The sequence below is a fragment of the Martes martes genome (genome assembly GCF_963455335.1).
Source record: "Martes martes genome assembly, chromosome: 3".
NCBI classification, from domain to species: Eukaryota; Metazoa; Chordata; class Mammalia; order Carnivora; family Mustelidae; genus Martes; species Martes martes.
This window is the reverse complement of record NC_137890.1, coordinates 806,577-823,196: the sequence shown is the minus strand read 5'-3', so window position 1 is coordinate 823,196 and position 16,620 is coordinate 806,577. Positions and strand designations below refer to the sequence as shown.

Genomic DNA, 16,620 nt, shown 5'->3' with positions numbered 1-16,620 from the left:
CTGACATCTGTTGCCTGGCAGGTGCTGTCCGTGAACACCTGTTCCCCACGGCTTTGGGCAGTCGGAGAAGGAGCGTCCCTTTGCTGCCCCTCCCGGCTGGTCGGCCCGAGTCCACAGCCAGACGCTGCTCACGCTGCTCTGAGAACAGCCCCAGACCCCGAGCAGCTCGAGGGACACGGACACCGGACTGAGAGTGCTCCCTGTGTTTGCATCCGCCCGGCAGGCCGGAACGCAGCCTCTCTCACAAACAGAACCGTCTCGGCTGTAACTGGCTAGATGGGTGACCCCAAGCAGGCCCCAACCCAACGATGGACGGTATCTCTGTAAGGAGAGGGGGGCAGACGCACAACTGGGAGGCCCTGTGCCGACCGAGGCCGGGGCTGGAGTGCGACTCCCCAGAGCCCCCGGCTGGAAGGGGCAGGTCCCCCGCTGAGCCTCCAGAGAGCCAGGCCCTGCCACAGACCCCTTGCTCTAGGACCTGTGGCCTCCAGAGCTGGCAGAGGATAGATTCCCAGTGTGGGAGTCCCAGTGGCTCCCAGCCAGGCCCCCAGGAGTCCGGGAAGGCCCTAGCTTGGTCTATGGCAGGCAGCTCCTGGGCCCGAGGGAGCGTACCTGGGGCGCTCCACCCACCTCGGCCTGGGCCCGGGTCACAGCTGCTGTTCATGGACCAGCCCAGGACCCATAGCCCCTCCACCTCCCAGAGGACACAGCAGCCCAATTTGGTAACGCAGACTTAGGAATGAACCAGTTCTTGTGCTGGGTGGAAATGGGGCCCGGACACCCAGGAGTCTAATTTGAGAGTAGCTGCTGCGTCTGGGGCACCCTGGGGACCCCGCCCCCAAGAAGGCCCCACTCCGGTGCCTGCCGAAAGGGCCAGGTCCCTCCCCCACCAAGAACAAATTCCCAAGCAACTGCTGAAAGTAACAACCAGAAATTCTAGAAGTGAGCCACAGAACCTGTCCTCCCCTGGTAGCCAGTGCTTCCCCTCAGGGGTCCGAGCTGGGGCCCTGTGGTAAAGAACAGGGCCGTGGGGCTCCCGCCCAGAGATGAGCCCAGCTGGCGCCCGGCCTCTGCCGTTTTGCAGAGGATGGAGGCCACACCGCTGGAGGCCGGATGCCTGTGTCAGTCTTGCGGTACCCGACAGTGCCGGGGGCCCAGGACAGTCCAGGTCGGCACGGGAAGCCTGACATCCCAAGAAAGCCCACCCCTTCTGCCAACCCTGGACGGAGGGTCACTCAGCTGGTGGCCTGGGCCCAGGATGGCGGGAGCCCCTCCTCCTGTTCCACAAGGCTCTGTGGCTCACCCAGGATGTGAGGCCCCGCGGCTGAAAGGCCCTGCGTCGGTGTCCGTGGCAGCCCCCCCGGGAATACTGACATCCACACCCCAGATCTTCTCTCCTCTCCCCGGAGTTACTACCGCGGCGCGGCTTTCTACGTGCTGAGTCTGGCTGCCATGCTAAGTCCCAGGGGCCTCAGGGCTCCCAAGGGCATTTAGGTGCACGTGGTCGACACACGTCTGACACCGCGGTCTCCGTGCGGGAGCCCCCCTCTTTGCAGACACGGCTGTGCCGGAGGGACCTGGTGCCGCCCCGCCCCTGCGCTTGGGAGGCCGGTCCTCCCTCCCCCACCCCTCTGCGGAGCTCAGAGGCCAGGACTTTGCCCGCCCCCCCCCCACACCTGGAATGTCCACAGACCGCGTGACCCCACAGGTCTCAGCATGGTTTCCCAGGCGGGCGAGCTGGCCCTCCTCTGCCTTCTCCTGGGCCTGCAGGGCTCCCTGGCCACAGGTATGTCAGGGTGGAGGGTCCCCTGCAAGCCATGTGAAGGGCTGTCGGGCCTCTGGCCTCTGCGTCCCCCTGCTGCTCCCAGGGCTCCCATGGGATCTGCACCCAGGAGCCTGGCTCAGGGGTGCCGGGTGGGATGCCCCCTCCCGCTCTGCTCTCCTGCTCTTCGGTCGGCTGGTGCCAGGGATGGGGTGGGGACACAGCTGTGACCGCAGACACCCTCTCGCCACCACGGCACTAAGGGGCTAAATACGGAGACAGAGAGACGTGCTTTATAAGCGGTCCCATGGAGACTTGCCAGGACAGCAGGGTGGCCATGGTGGTGACACAGGCAGCCACTGTCCCATGCCAGCCGCTAGCCCGGGTGGGACAGTGCCAGCCCGATTCCTGCAGGCACCTGAGGGACAGCACGTCTGCGGTAAGGAGGGCAGGGCTGCCTTCATCCTTCCTCGGGGCAAGAAGACAGCGCTGGCCAGGGCCGTCCCCCTCCCTGCCCTGCTTTCACGGATTCCCCACAATTATCAGACTTGCCTCTGGTTCCCGAGGCCTGTCTGGGGCACATTTGGTGTCCTCTGCAGGTAGAGGGGAGATGATCCCGCTCTGGGCGCCTCCAGCCGGTGTGAACCCCTGCACCCACGAGTTCTTGAGTTTCCCTCAACCCGTCCTTCCAGACCAGGCAGGCTCCCCAGGAACACACAAGCACAAAACGCTGTCGTTGTCAAGAGAGACGTGGTCCCCTCAGCCTCGCGGCCTGGGAGCTGCCCCGCCCCCTCCTGCCCGACCCGTCCTGTGAACCTGCCCGGGGTCCTGATCAGCCGCACGCAGCCCTTCCTTCCCAGAAGCCGAGTCTGCGGGTCTCCAGGCCGCACTCACCTCCCCTCTGGGACTGTTTCCCACTTGCTCCTGCCGCTCAGTCCCGGCTTTGCTCCCGCACAGCCCACCCCCAGGGGTGCAGGCGTGCCCCAGGGGGTCCCAGGGGGTTTCCCAGCCTCGGCCTCGGTGTCCGTAGGGTTGTCACCAACGTCAGTGTCCTCATCTCCGTCACCGGGCCCTCTCTTAGGATGACGCAGTCTGCGTGTCCACCTGGGCGTCCTGAGGACATCTCAGATCCAAACCGGTGCTCAGACGGCCCCATTCCCCACCGCAGTGGCCTTCGTGAGCCCTGAGCCCCACCCGCCCTGGTCCCCGTAAGCAAAACGGGGGACAGCTACCCGCAAGCAGCTACCGGGGTCCCTGCAAGAGGCTGGAAGGAGGCAGCAGGTCAGGGCCCGGCGAGGGGCCCGCGGCCACACCAGTTCTCGAGCGAGGGTCCCAGGCGCACGACGGGGCAGGCGGTCCCGGGCTCTCGGGATCTGCGGAGACTTTCCCGAGACGCGCGGGGACGGGAAGCGCAGGCCGGCGGGGCAGGGCTGGGCGCCAGGCCCACGGGCGGCTGTGCCCGCGGGTCCCTTAGCTGGCAAGGAGGTGGCCCTAGAGACCGGGGCTCGGGGACACGCGCAGCGTCCGGCGGCTGGGGGGGGGGGCGAAGCGGGGGGCGCGGGCTGGGAGCGTCCTCGGAGCGGGAAGGCCGCCCGCGAAGGGCCGGCAGGAAAGAGCAGGCACGAGGCGCGGCGGCCGGCGTCGGGCCACCGGGGTCAGGAGGCCTCCCGCCGCCGAGAAAGGCCTCGAGCCGCCCGCGCCGCTCCGAGAGGCGTCCCGGGCGGCCCCTGCTCCCGGCGGCCGCGGCCCTGCGCGCGGCCCCTCCGCGGAAGGCGAGGGACGGGCCCTCCGGAGGGGGCGGCTGTGGCCGGCGGCCGGGGGCGCGGGCGGAGGGGCTCTCCGGGGACGCGCGTCGCCGCGGCCGCAGCCCCCGCGGGCCGCCCCCGCCCGGACGCGCCCGCCCGCCTCGGTCCCGCAGGGCCCCGCATGCGCCCCCGCACCCGCCAGCCGCCACCCACGGGCTCCCCGCGCCGCCGCGCCCCGCCCTGTGGAAGCCGACGGCGACTTCCCGCCCCGCAGCCGGCGGCGCCTCGGCACGTTCCCGCCGCACGTGCGTCCGCGAGTCCGCGCTCTCGCCGCCCACCTGGTCTCCCGGGCGCGGCGCGGCGGGCCGACGCGGGAGCGAGCGCGGCGGGAGCGAGCGCGGCGGGAGCGAGCGCGGCGGGAGCGAGCGCGGCGGGAGCGAGCGCGGGGCCGGGGGCGAGCGCGGGGCCGGGGGCGAGCGCGGGGAGCGGCCGCCGCTGGAGCGGGGAGCGGGGTGCGCGGCGCCCGACGCTCGTGCCCGGGCAGCCGGACTCGGGGGCGCGCCGCGCGGCGGCTCCCGGGCTCACGGCCCCGCGGGTCAGTGTTCCTCACGCAGAGGGAGGCCCACGGCGTCCTGCACAGGCCGAGGCGCGCCAACGCGTTCCTGGAGGAGCTGAGGCCCGGCTCGCTGGAGAGGGAGTGCCGCGAGGAGCGCTGCTCGCTGGAGGAGGCCCGGGAGATCTTCCAGGACCCGCGGCGCGCCGTGAGTGCCCTGCAGGGGGCGCCCCCCCCCCCGCGGCCCGCACCTGCGCCCGGAGGGACGCCGTCGCCCGGCCGGCCCCGCCCGGCGCCCCCAGAGGCGTCCCCCTCCCTGCCGCACGGCCCCGCCGCCGCCGCGTCACACAACCCAGGGCGGCAGGCACGCTCCGTGGGTCCCCCGCTTCCCGGGGGCGTCCGCGACCCCCCGACTGTCCGCGCTTCGGGAGGCGCCTCCCCCCACCCCCGCCGGCCTCTCCGGGCCCGCGGCCGCCTCCTCGGGGAAAGGCTGTGAGGAGACACTCCCGGAGCCTCCGCGGCCTCCACACGCGCGACCCCGGCGCGGGGTGAGCTCGCGGCTCCTCTCGCTTTCTGAGAGGTGATGGCTGCCGGGGGGTACCACACACACCCGTTCCCGCTCCTTCAGCCCCTCAGACTGTGAGGAGACGAAACCACACTTCCCTCGCGGGACACTCGCCTCACACGGGACACTCGCCTCACACTCGTGGGACCTCACGCTCACGGGACACTCACTTCACACTCGTGGGACCTCACGCTCACAAGACACACCTCACACGGGACACTCACCTCACGCTCACGGGACACTCACCTCACGCTCACGGGACACTCACTTCACACTCGTGGGACCTCACACTCACGGGACACTCACCTCACGCTCACAAGACACACCTCACACGGGACACTCACCTCACACTCACGGGACACTCACCTCACGCTCACGGGACCTCACGCTCACAGGACACTCGCCTCACACTCGTGGGACTTCACACTCACAGGACACTCACCTCACGCTCACAAGACACACCTCACACGGGACACTCACCTCACACTCACGGGACACTCACCTCACGCTCACGGGACACTCACTTCACACTCGTGGGACCTCACACTCACGGGACACTCACCTCACGCTCACAAGACACACCTCACACGGGACACTCACCTCACACTCGTGGGACCTCACACTCACGGGACACTCACCTCACGCTCACGGGACACTCACCTCACGCTCACGGGACACTCACTTCACACTCATGGGACCTCACGCTCACAAGACACACCTCACACGGGACACTCACCTCACGCTCACGGGACACTCGCCTCACACTCGTGGGACCTCACACTCACGGGACACTCACCTCACGCTCACGGGACCTCACGCTCACAGGACACTCGCCTCACACTCGTGGGACTTCACACTCACGGGACACTCACCTCACGCTCACAAGACACACCTCACACGGGACACTCACCTCACACTCACGGGACACTCACCTCACGCTCACGGGACACTCACTTCACACTCGTGGGACCTCACACTCACGGGACACTCACCTCACGCTCACAAGACACACCTCACACGGGACACTCACCTCACACTCGTGGGACCTCACACTCACGGGACACTCACCTCACGCTCACAAGACACACCTCACACGGGACACTCACCTCACACTCACGGGACACTCACCTCACGCTCACAAGACACACCTCACACGGGACACTCACCTCACGCTCACGGGACACTCGCGTCACACTCACGGGACACTCACCTCACGCTCACAAGACACACCTCACACGGGACACTCACCTCACACTCACGGGACACTCACCTCACGCTCACGGGACCTCACGCTCACGGGACACTCACCTCACGCTCACGGGACCTCACGCTCACGGGACACTCACCTCACGCTCACGGGACACTCGCCTCATGCTCACAAGACACACCTCACACGGGACACTCACCTCACACTCACGGGACACTCACCTCACACGGGACACTCACCTCACGCTCACGGGACACTCACCTCACGCTCACGGGACACTCGCCTCACACTCGTGGGACCTCACACTCACGGGACACTCACCTCACGCTCACAAGACACACCTCACATGGGACACTCACCTCACACTCACGGGACACTCACCTCACGCTCACGGGACCTCACGCTCACAGGACACTCGCCTCACACTCGTGGGACTTCACACTCACGGGACACTCACCTCACGCTCACAAGACACACCTCACACGGGACACTCACCTCACACTCACGGGACACTCACCTCACGCTCACGGGACACTCACTTCACACTCGTGGGACCTCACACTCACGGGACACTCACCTCACGCTCACAAGACACACCTCACACGGGACACTCACCTCACGCTCACGGGACACTCACCTCACGTTCACGGGACACTCGCCTCACACTCGTGGGACCTCACACTCACGGGACACTCACCTCACGCTCACAAGACACACCTCACACGGGACACTCACCTCACACTCACGGGACACTCACCTCACGCTCACGGGACCTCACGCTCACGGGACACTCACCTCACGCTCACGGGACCTCATGCTCACGGGACACTCACCTCACGCTCACGGGACACTCACCTCACGCTCACGGGACCTCACGCTCACGGGACACTCACCTCACGCTCACGGGACACTCGCCTCATGCTCACAAGACACACCTCACACGGGACACTCACCTCACACTCACGGGACACTCACCTCACACGGGACACTCGCCTCACACTCGTGGGACCTCACGCTCACGGGACACTCGCCTCACGCTCACGGGACACTCACTTCACACTCGTGGGACCTCACACTCACGGGACACTCACCTCACGCTCACAAGACACACCTCACACGGGACACTCACCTCACACTCACGGGACACTCACCTCACGCTCACGGGACACTCGCCTCACACTTGTGGGACCTCACACTCACGGGACACTCACCTCACGCTCACAAGACACACCTCACACGGGACACTCACCTCACACTCACGGGACACTCACCTCACGCTCACGGGACACTCGCCTCACACTCGTGGGACCTCACACTCACGGGACACTCACCTCACGCTCACAAGACACACCTCACACGGGACACTCACCTCACACTCACGGGACACTCACCTCACGCTCACGGGACCTCACGCTCACGGGACACTCGCCTCACACTCGTGGGACCTCACACTCACGGGACACCTCACGCTCACAGGACACTCGCCTCACACTCGTGGGACTTCACACTCACGGGACACTCACCTCACGCTCACAAGACACACCTCACACGGGACACTCACCTCACGCTCACGGGACCTCACGCTCATGGGACACTCACCTCACGCTCACGGGACACTCACCTCACACTCGTGGGACCTCACACTCATGGGACACTCACCTCACGCTCACAAGACACACCTCACACGGGACACTCACCTCACACTCACGGGACACTCACCTCACGCTCACGGGACACTCACCTCACACTCATGGGACACTCGCCTCACGCTCACGGGACACTAACCTCACGCTCACAAGACACACTTCACACGGGACACTCACCTCACGCTCACGGGACACTCACCTCACGCTCACGGGACCTCACGCTCACGGGACACTCACCTCACGCTCACGGGACCTCACGCTCACGGGACACTCACCTCACGCTCACGGGACACTCGCCTCACGCTCGTGGGACCTCACACTCACGGGACACTCACCTCACGCTCACGGGACACTCGCCTCACACGGGACACTCACCTCACACTCGTGGGACCTCACGCTCACGGGACACTCACCTCACGCTCACGGGACACTCGCCTCACACTCACGGGACACTCACCTCACGCTCACAGGACACTCGCCTCACTCTCGTGGGACCTCACACTCACGGGACACTCACCTCACGCTCACGGGACACTCGCCTCACACGGGACACTCACCTCACACTCGTGGGACCTCACGCTCACGGGACACTCACCTCACGCTCACGGGACACTCGCCTCACGCTCACGGGACACTCACCTCACGCTCACGGGACACTCACTTCACACTCGTGGGACCTCACGCTCACGGGACACTCGCCTCACACTCACGGGACACTCACGCTCACGGGACACTCACCTCACACTCGTGGGACTTCACGCTCACGGGACACTCACGCTCGTGGGACCTCACGCTCACGGGACACTCACCTCACGCTCACAAGACACACCTCACACGGGACACTCACCTTACACTCACGGGACACTCACCTCACGCTCACGGGACACTCACCTCACGCTCGTGGGACCTCACGCTCACGGGACACTCACCTCACACTCTCAAGACACACCTCACACGGGACACTCACCTCACACTCACGGAACACTCACCTCACGTCACACAGGACACACACTGCACACAGGATACTTCACACTCATACTCACAGGACGTTTACCTCATGCTAATGTGACACAAAACCCACACTAATGCGAGACACCTCACACCCCCAGGACATACCTCCCTCAACAGGAAGTGAGGCTGTTTGAGGCAGAGGCTAACAGGACCCTTTTCAGGTACACGGAGGACGGTCACTCTTTGCATTTGTGCGCTACTTGGCTTCTCGAAGCATCACTCACAGTTCTCATCCCGTGTTACTCTTACAGACGTGCCGTGGGCTTCAGTTCGCTTGGCCAGAAGATTCCTCATGAATCAGTGTCACTGGAGCCGTGTGCGTTCATAGAACGCCTTTGCGTGCATTACCACCTTCTCCTCCTGTCACACCCCTCGTCACCCGAGGAGGAGATGGAGGCTCGGAGAGCACATATGTCCTGTCCCGAGTTCACATCTTGGAGGTGGCAGAGTTGGGACAGAAACTCAGAATTCCAAATTGGGAAAGGAAAACTTGTGACCTCTGGTGGCCTTAGCGATCTGGGGTGGAGGGCATAGGATTAGGAAAAAATTTTCTCCCCCTGGAAAAACTCACCTCGTCCCCAAAGGAAAAGTCTGGCTTCCAGAGCCCAGCGCGGTCCACCCCAGCCCCCCAGTACGTTCTGTGGGCGCCGTACACGTTCGCTTCTGGTGGACGTGTCTCACGCTGCTTCTTTGTTCCCTCAGGAGCAGTTCTGGATTTCTTACACTGGTGAGTCAGTAAAGAGCCCGTTTGGATCCCCCCGCCAGCCCCTCTCCTCAGCACACCAACACTGAGGCCCTCCACAGATGGGGACCAGTGCGCGTCGAACCCGTGCCGGAACGGAGGCTCCTGCGAAGACCAGCTCCAGTCCTACATCTGCTTCTGCCCCGACAACTTCCAGGGCCGCAACTGTGAGACAAGTGAGAAGCCCCACAGTTCGCAGACAGAGCCCCGGGCAGGCTGATGGGCACGGCCTGGTCCCCGGCCAGCGGGAGAGTCTCGGATCTAAGGTGCTGGTTCTCAAACCAGCGGCCTAAGGTGCTGGTTCTCAAACCAGCGGCCCCCGTCCACTTCCGGGGAACATACAACCCTTGCGCTCCCAGCGCGCGAGGGGCAGACACTCGGGGAGAGAGCCCAGTGCGGGAGCCTTTCGAATACTGGAGCAAAGGTCAGCCGTTCCGCAGGATCCCTGATTGGCTGAAAGGGCTCGTAGAACTGTCTCTAGGCTGACCTACTCAAAATTACAGCTTATGACAGTGCGAGGGTACAAAATAAAGTCAGCAGGGGGACAGGCCTGAGCCTCCCACTGTCCTCTCCCAGGGGGCCTCATGGACATCCTTCCGTTCTCCAAGAACAACAGGTGACGAGACTTAGGGAATGTCACCACCACCCCAGAAACCACACTGAGCCTCTGTATCCAGAGACTGTATCGGCTCGGTCCTGGAGACGTGGCTGACCTTAGTCTCAAGCCCCTCCAGAGTGGAGGGGACACCATGTGGCCCAAGACCCCACCATGAGTCACACTGTTAGACCATCCAGTGTGGCCCAAGGCCCCCAGGGAAGCAACATTCTTATCAGGCAGATTAAATTAAAAATGCCCAACTTAACCAGCCGGGGTGTGGAGGCCCCCTCCGGGGAGCTTTTTGGTGAGTTTAATCCTTTATCACACAAACATACGTTCTTATACGCACAGCTCTTCTCCTGGGCCTCATCCACCTTCTGCTCTAGGCAAACCAGAGGCCAGTTATGGGGCTAGAAAGCCTCCGTGTCTCTGCCCGGCCTTTTGTGCTCAGGATCCCTGCTGTGAGTCCCCCTGGACCATGAGGGTCAGGGTCCCTAGTGTAGGTCCCTCAGGACCACGAGGCTCAGGAGCCCTCGTGTGACTCCCCTAGGACGATGATGTTTAGGAGCCCTGGTGTGAACTCGCTTCCTGGCCAGGCCTTCCTGCTGGGGTCCTGGACGGGCCCCGTGAGCCAACCGTGTCGCCCGCGCTGTAGCCCTGTCCTTCAGAGTCAGAAGGGACGTCCCTCATCTCCATCTGTCTGCACCGGTGGTCCGCCCCGGGCGGCTCACAGGAGCAGCAGGGTCTGGCTGTCAAGCCAGCTCCTCTGCCGGGCCTCTTGCCAGCAGGTCTCCCTTTTCAGTGGACACTTTCACTGTCCCCAAGGGACTTTTGCTTTCCCTGGGCCATCCCCGGGTCCCACCAGGGGCTGGGGGGTGGGGCGCAGAGACCCCACGGGCCGGTCCTCCGTGCCGGCTGACTAAGCTGCTCAGACGCGGGACCACACCCAGCCCCGGGTCACCCCTTGGATGAAAGTGCAGGGCCAGCAGGTCGCTGGCTGTCTCTGCCGCAGCAGCGAAGCACCACGGCCGTGCTGAGTGAGGGCTGGCTTCCCCCGACCGGCTGAGGTCCCACTCAGTCTGTCCCCTTCTGTCCTCAGACAAGAAGGACCTGCTGGTCTGCGTGAACGAGAATGGTGGCTGTGAGCAGTACTGCAGTGACCATGCCGAGGGCGGGCGCTCCTGCCGCTGCCACGAGGGGTACATGCTCCAAGACGACGGGGTGTCCTGCGCGCCCACAGGTAACGGGTCCTCGGGGGCCAGCTGCAGGGCTGTGTTCTGCTCGGTCCCGAGGAGCAGCCCCTGTTCCTGCACGGCCACAGCCGTCTGGTGAGAGACGTACCCACCACGTGCTGCCCACGCCACGGCCCCTCGGGAGCCGGCCGCAGCGGCCCTGGGCAGGACAGAGCCCCGGGCGCAGCTCCCTGGAGGGCCGGGGCCGCCTGCCCGTTTGCGGGAGGAGTAGCGGGAGGCTGCCAGCTCCACCATGGCTCGGTCCAGAGTCCGGGTGTTCCTGAAAGGCAAGCACTGTTAGGGAAACGGAAATTGCCCAAACCGGTCTCAAACTAAGTTCCAACGGCGGGGGCACCGGAGGCCTGTCTGTCCAGAGCAAGGTGGACCCCAGCCAGGCTAGAGCCTAAAGTTGGGCCACCGCATCTAAACCGTCCCTCCTCCAGCCCCGGGACCTTACTGGGGAGATGGAAAGCTTCGCGCGTGCCCCAAACGGCAGCGCCGCCGCGCGAGGGCCGGTCAGCCTCCTCCGTCAGGAAGGCGGCCTGTCATTCCCCCTGGGGAATGAGCAGAGCTGAGCTTCCAGAGGGAGGGACCTCCGTTCCTGCGGGAGCTCCCGCACGGGTGGCCCTTCCCCGGGCAGCCCTCGGAGCCCAGCCCTGACCAGCTCACCATCAGGCATGAACCCCCCGCCTGACGACTTGTTTTCTGCAGTGGAATACCCGTGTGGGAAAATCCCTGTTCTGGAGAAGAGAAATGGCAGCCACCCCCGAGGCCGAATTGTGGGTGGCAGGGTGTGCCCCAAAGGGGAGTGTCCTTGGCAGGTAAGGCTCTGAGGCCCCCAAAGGGACAGTGGGCGGTCAGCCACTGGACCCCTGCTGGGGCAGGGCACTTGCCCCTCGTTCTGAAGCCCACGCCTACCCACTCCCCTCTGTCCGTCCGGATGTCAGCTCAGCTCTGGCCTCCCGCCTCTCCCTCCAGACTGCTGGCCTCACTCGTCTCCACAGACGAGGGAACCGAGGCCTCCGGGACAGAGGGCTGAAGCAGGGGTTGAACCCAGCCCAAGCCCCAGCCCCACCGGCCTTTGGAAGCCGGGATTCTCGAGGTGCGCCCTGCCGTCCAGCAGGCATGCGCACGCGGTCAGGAGCCTGGGGCCGTCTGTGGGCCTGCTTCCTGCTGGAGATACACAGCCTCCGGCCCCCAGACTCCCTGGGCCCAAATCCCCACCTCGCAAGGGCGTGATGTGCGCACTCGGGTGTCCGAGTCCGACCCCGGGGTCCCCAGGACCCTCCATGCGGGGACACCGACATAAACTGTTCCAGAGTGTTCGACATACGGGAACCTCGTCAGGCCCACCCGTGGCGCCAAGGCGGGTTCAGAGCAGCCAGTGCCCGGCTTTGCTGCAGCCCCAGGAGCTCGGGCCCCGCGGGCCCGCCCCCACCCCATCCCACCTCGCACTGGTGGGCAAGGCAGCCTGCGTGGGGCCAGGGCCCTCTCCTCAGCGGGGCAGAGCCCCGTGTTTGGTGTTCAGAGGGATACTGCGAGCGGGACACACCCGGACGGGCCATACGGGTTCCGAAGAGTGCCCAGGGTCGGTGGTGTCTCTGGGAGGCAGGGCAGGCTGAGGGGGGTGGGTTTCTGTGGTTCCGTCAGAGAGACCCAGGGATGGCCGTCCTGGGGGCCGAAGCCAGCACGCGCCCCCCCCCCGGGGACCCCGCAGCACCATTCGCCCCCTCCCCCAGGAGAGGGGCCGCCTCACGCATGTGACCGGGGGAAACTGAGGCCCCCTGAGATTCAGGCCCAGACGCCGCTGGAGCAACCGCCCCGGATCCGCCGTCCCGGGGGCGGCACAGAGCTGCGGTCAGCCAGGCCGGCTGTCTTCAGGTGCTGACGTCCTGCCTTCAGCGGGCAGGGCTGTGCCACCGGTCCACAGGCCACTGTTGTCACCCGGCTCTGGAGGACGGTTCTCTGAGGGACCCAGCAGCTGCTGGCTCGAGGTAGGCGGGGGCAGGTCCTGGCCACCTCGGTCCCGCCGTCCACACTCGGGACGTGAGGCCTCCGACGCGCTGACTCCACGTCCAGCCTCTTTCCTCCTGGTGGCCGCCTCACCACAGCACGCAGCGACCTGCCTCGCCCACAGCCAGGCCTCCCTCTGGCCCTCCAGCTCGTCCCCGTCCACAGGGCAGCCGGCCAGAGACTCCGGCTCCTTCCATCGCCGTGGAAAAGCCAGCGCAGGGGAGGTGTCTGTCCGCGCGTCGCTCAGGCACACTCCTTGCTTTCGGGAGGAAGGACGGGAAGCACTTAGGAGAGCTACCTGGGCGCCGAGAACCCGGCTTGGTTGGCTCGCGGCCTTTCTCCCCGCGTGCCCGGGAGCGCGACCCTGGGCCGGCCTCCGTGGACCAGGGTGCCGGGTCCAGCTTGGGGGGTGATACTGGGCAGGCTGGGACACTAACGGCCGCGTCCCGTGGTCAGGCTCTCCTGAGGTGTCCACAAGCTCTCTGTGGCTGCCGCTTGCTTGGCAGGCGGGTCCCCAGGGAAGCATGACGGGGACGTGACCTCTGTGTGGTGCCCGTCCAGGCTATCCTGACGGTGAACGGGGCGCTGCTGTGCGGGGGAACCCTGCTCGACGCTGCCTGGGTGGTCTCTGCCGCGCACTGCTTCGAAACCCGGAAGAACTGGAGAAACCTGACGGTGGTCTTGGGTAGGTTCTGTGCCCCGCCCCCAACACACACACACCTGGAGAAGGACGTGTGAACGGGACCGGCTTCCACAACCAGACCGGCGTGTCTGGGCAGACTGCAGGGCCCTGGGTCCCACCGTGGCCACGGTGCCCCAGCCTCTGTCCCACCCATGTCAAGTCCCAGACGTCGTGGTCGAGTCCCATCTCATTTGGGCCAAGAGCCCCCAGGGTCACGTGGGCCACAGCATGCGCCCTCCGCCTGGTGGGCTATAGGACACTGAGGAGGGTCTGGGAAAGACTGAGGCCATCAGGCGCCCCTCCTCACCCACCGGCAGCGGCCCGGCCCCGCAGCCCCGCCTCCTGCGCCCTCAGCAGCCCAGAATCACCCGTGCACACCCCGCGCAGAGCCTGCGGGTGGCCGCCGGGGGGAGCCGCTCCTGCTGGCCAGGGCTGGACGCAGGGCAGGGCGTGAGCGCAGCTGGTCCCCCCGCAGGGGAGCACGACCTCCGTGAGCAGGAGGGCGAGGAGCAGGAGCGGCGCGTGACCCGGGTCTTCATCCCCGACAAGTACGTCCCCGGCAAGACGAACCACGACATTGCTCTGCTGCAGCTGAACAGGCCCGTGACCTTCACAGACCACGTGGTGCCCCTGTGTCTGCCCGAGAAGACCTTCTCCGAGAGGACGCTGGCCTCCATCCGCTTCTCGACCGTCAGTGGCTGGGGCCAGCTGCTGCACAGGGGCGCCACAGCCGTCCAGCTCATGGCCATCGACGTGCCCCGCGTGATGACCCAGGACTGCCAGGAGCAGTCACGCCAGTGGGAGGGCTCGCCCGCCGTCACCGAGAACATGTTCTGCGCCGGCTACCTGGACGGGAGCAAGGACGCCTGCCAGGGGGACAGCGGGGGCCCGCACGCCACCAAGTTCCAGGGCACCTGGTACCTGACGGGCATTGTCAGCTGGGGGGAGGGCTGTGCAGCCGAAGGCCACTTCGGGGTGTACACCAGGGTCTCCCGGTACATCGAGTGGCTGCGCAGGCTCATGAACACCAGCACAACCCTTGAAGGCCTTCTCCGGGCCCCGCTGCCCTAGCCCCGGCCCAGCGCCCCGCGGGAATAAAGCTGTTGCCTGCCTCTCCCTCAGATCCAGAAACACCCCTGCACTTCCTGGGGCGGGGGGAGACGGCAGGGGACTGCTTCGCTGCTTCTGGAGGGCCACGCGCGCCTGGCGGCCCTTGCGGTGCACACGTCAGTGTGGGTTGCTGCCCGGGGACCGCCGTTTACCATCCGGGCCTTTCTCTCTCAGATGACGTGTTCGCTCTGTGTCATGTTCTGGAAGCATGTTCACTTCGGTGGCTAGCCTTCCGGATCTTTCTGTACACACAGCTTCTGCCATATGATGGTAACGGCGCAGCCCTGTGCGCACGTTGGGGCTGCCCGCCCTCCATGGTGTGCCCAGGCTCACCCCGCTGAGACCCTGGCGCTTGTCCCGGAGCCGGTCTTGCTCTCAGGCTCACAGCGCCCCGGCGACGAGCCTTCCTCCATGGAGGCTGGTGTTCGAATCCAGGAGCCCTGAGGGTTCCCCAAACCCCACAGGGCTGGGTGTGCTCCTCCCAACAAGGCCGATGACGGTCCTCCAAGAGAGGCCCAGGGAACACCAGGTTCCTAGGTCCCATCCCACGAGCCCGATCGGGGGAAGGACCCAGTGACGTTTTATCAGCCGTTCAGGGTGGGGCCTGCTCAGCCTCAAGTCACACGGGCTGTGGACTGAGAAACAAGCCGTCCGTGGGGGCAGCTGACGCAGCAGCGGGGTCCCCCGAACGCGCCGGGGGGAAGAGCATAGCCCGCGGGCGCCAGCCCCCTCTTGGGACACACTTGGGGGGACGGTCCCTGGAGCGCCACCGGTGCTCAGCAGCGGTACCATCAGGCACCAGAACCTGCGGGGCTGAGCGGTCAAGCCGTGTTCCGTGCAGGGAGGACCAGGGGCCACACGCTCCAGCCACTGGGTCTGTCACCTGGTCTGTCAGGGTGTTACCGGGACACGCGCCTTCCTTACATGGTGTCCTCGGCCACTCAGAATGGCAGCACAGAGCCGTGAGGACAGAGACCGTCCTCTGTCCCCAGAGGCAGACGTGGCCGGGCCTTGGGGGGGTGGGCATGTGCCACGATGTCCCAGACCAGCTCTGCCCCTGGCGCTTGGCCAAGCCGCTTTCCCGCTCAGAGCTGTGGCTCCCAGTCTGCGGATGGGAGCCCTGACTCTGGTCACCAGGACAGGTCCTGAGCACGTGAAAGGAGGCTCCTGGGAGGGCTCCGTCGCGTCACGCTGGGGAGGCCCGTCTGCGAGCCTCGGGCGTCCTCCGACTCACGGCTCGGGCTGCAGACGCTGAGGGGAGCTCACCCTCTGCTGGAAAGAAAAGGGAGGCTGGGCTGAAGGGCCACCCTGGGAGCCCATCCAGGCGCACACGGGGCTAAAAGGGATCCTGGGGCTGCTGGCTCTGCCTCGGTTTCCCCAGCCATCGGTGGGAGACGCAGGCCCCTGCTTCACAGAGCTGCCACGGCATGGGTAGCCGGCGACGCTGGACAATCGCTAAAGTCCAGCCCACCCACCCGACGTGCCTGCACGTGGCCGGCTACCCCCCACCTCCCTCTTCCGCGCATGGGTCTCACGTCCTCTAGTATCCCCCGGGGGCTGGGGACAGGGAGGGGCTCACCCCAGACCCGGTCTCCCAGCACGCGGAACGCACCAGGGACCACATCGCACACACAGAGACAGGCCGTGTCAGCCCTGCAGGCTCTCCGGGGCCCTGGTTCGGCACGGAGCGGCCATGGCCCCCCAGACCGGCCCTGGCCCTGGCGCCTTCAGTCCGTCCAGTTTGCTGAGCAGCT

General features: G+C 65.9%; 1 protein-coding gene across 1 annotated transcript; it reads left to right on the top strand.

The window, feature by feature from the left end:
* Positions 1-1,669: 1,669 nt before the first annotated feature.
* On the top strand, positions 1,670-14,877 carry F7 (coagulation factor VII). Its single transcript, XM_080799030.1, has 8 exons — positions 1,670-1,786; positions 4,108-4,268; positions 9,192-9,216; positions 9,294-9,407; positions 10,929-11,069; positions 11,773-11,882; positions 13,636-13,759; positions 14,232-14,877. Exons 1-8 carry the CDS (start codon positions 1,717-1,719, stop codon positions 14,825-14,827), a joined length of 1,341 nt encoding a protein of 446 aa, XP_080655156.1. The 5' UTR covers positions 1,670-1,716; the 3' UTR covers positions 14,828-14,877.
* Positions 14,878-16,620: the final 1,743 nt, after the last annotated feature.

What these genes read in the sequence shown, in the direction of transcription:
- F7 (XM_080799030.1), top strand. Translation starts at nt 1,717, where the DNA reads ATGGTTTCCCAGGCGGGCGAGCTGGCCCTCCTCTGCCTTCTCCTGGGC. An exon ending in TCCAGGACCCGCGGCGCGCC is followed by an intron (nt 4,269 to 9,191) that starts GTGAGTGCCCTG and finishes TTGTTCCCTCAG; the next exon opens with GAGCAGTTCTGGATTTCTTA. An exon ending in AAACCTGACGGTGGTCTTGG is followed by an intron (nt 13,760 to 14,231) that starts GTAGGTTCTGTG and finishes GTCCCCCCGCAG; the next exon opens with GGGAGCACGACCTCCGTGAG.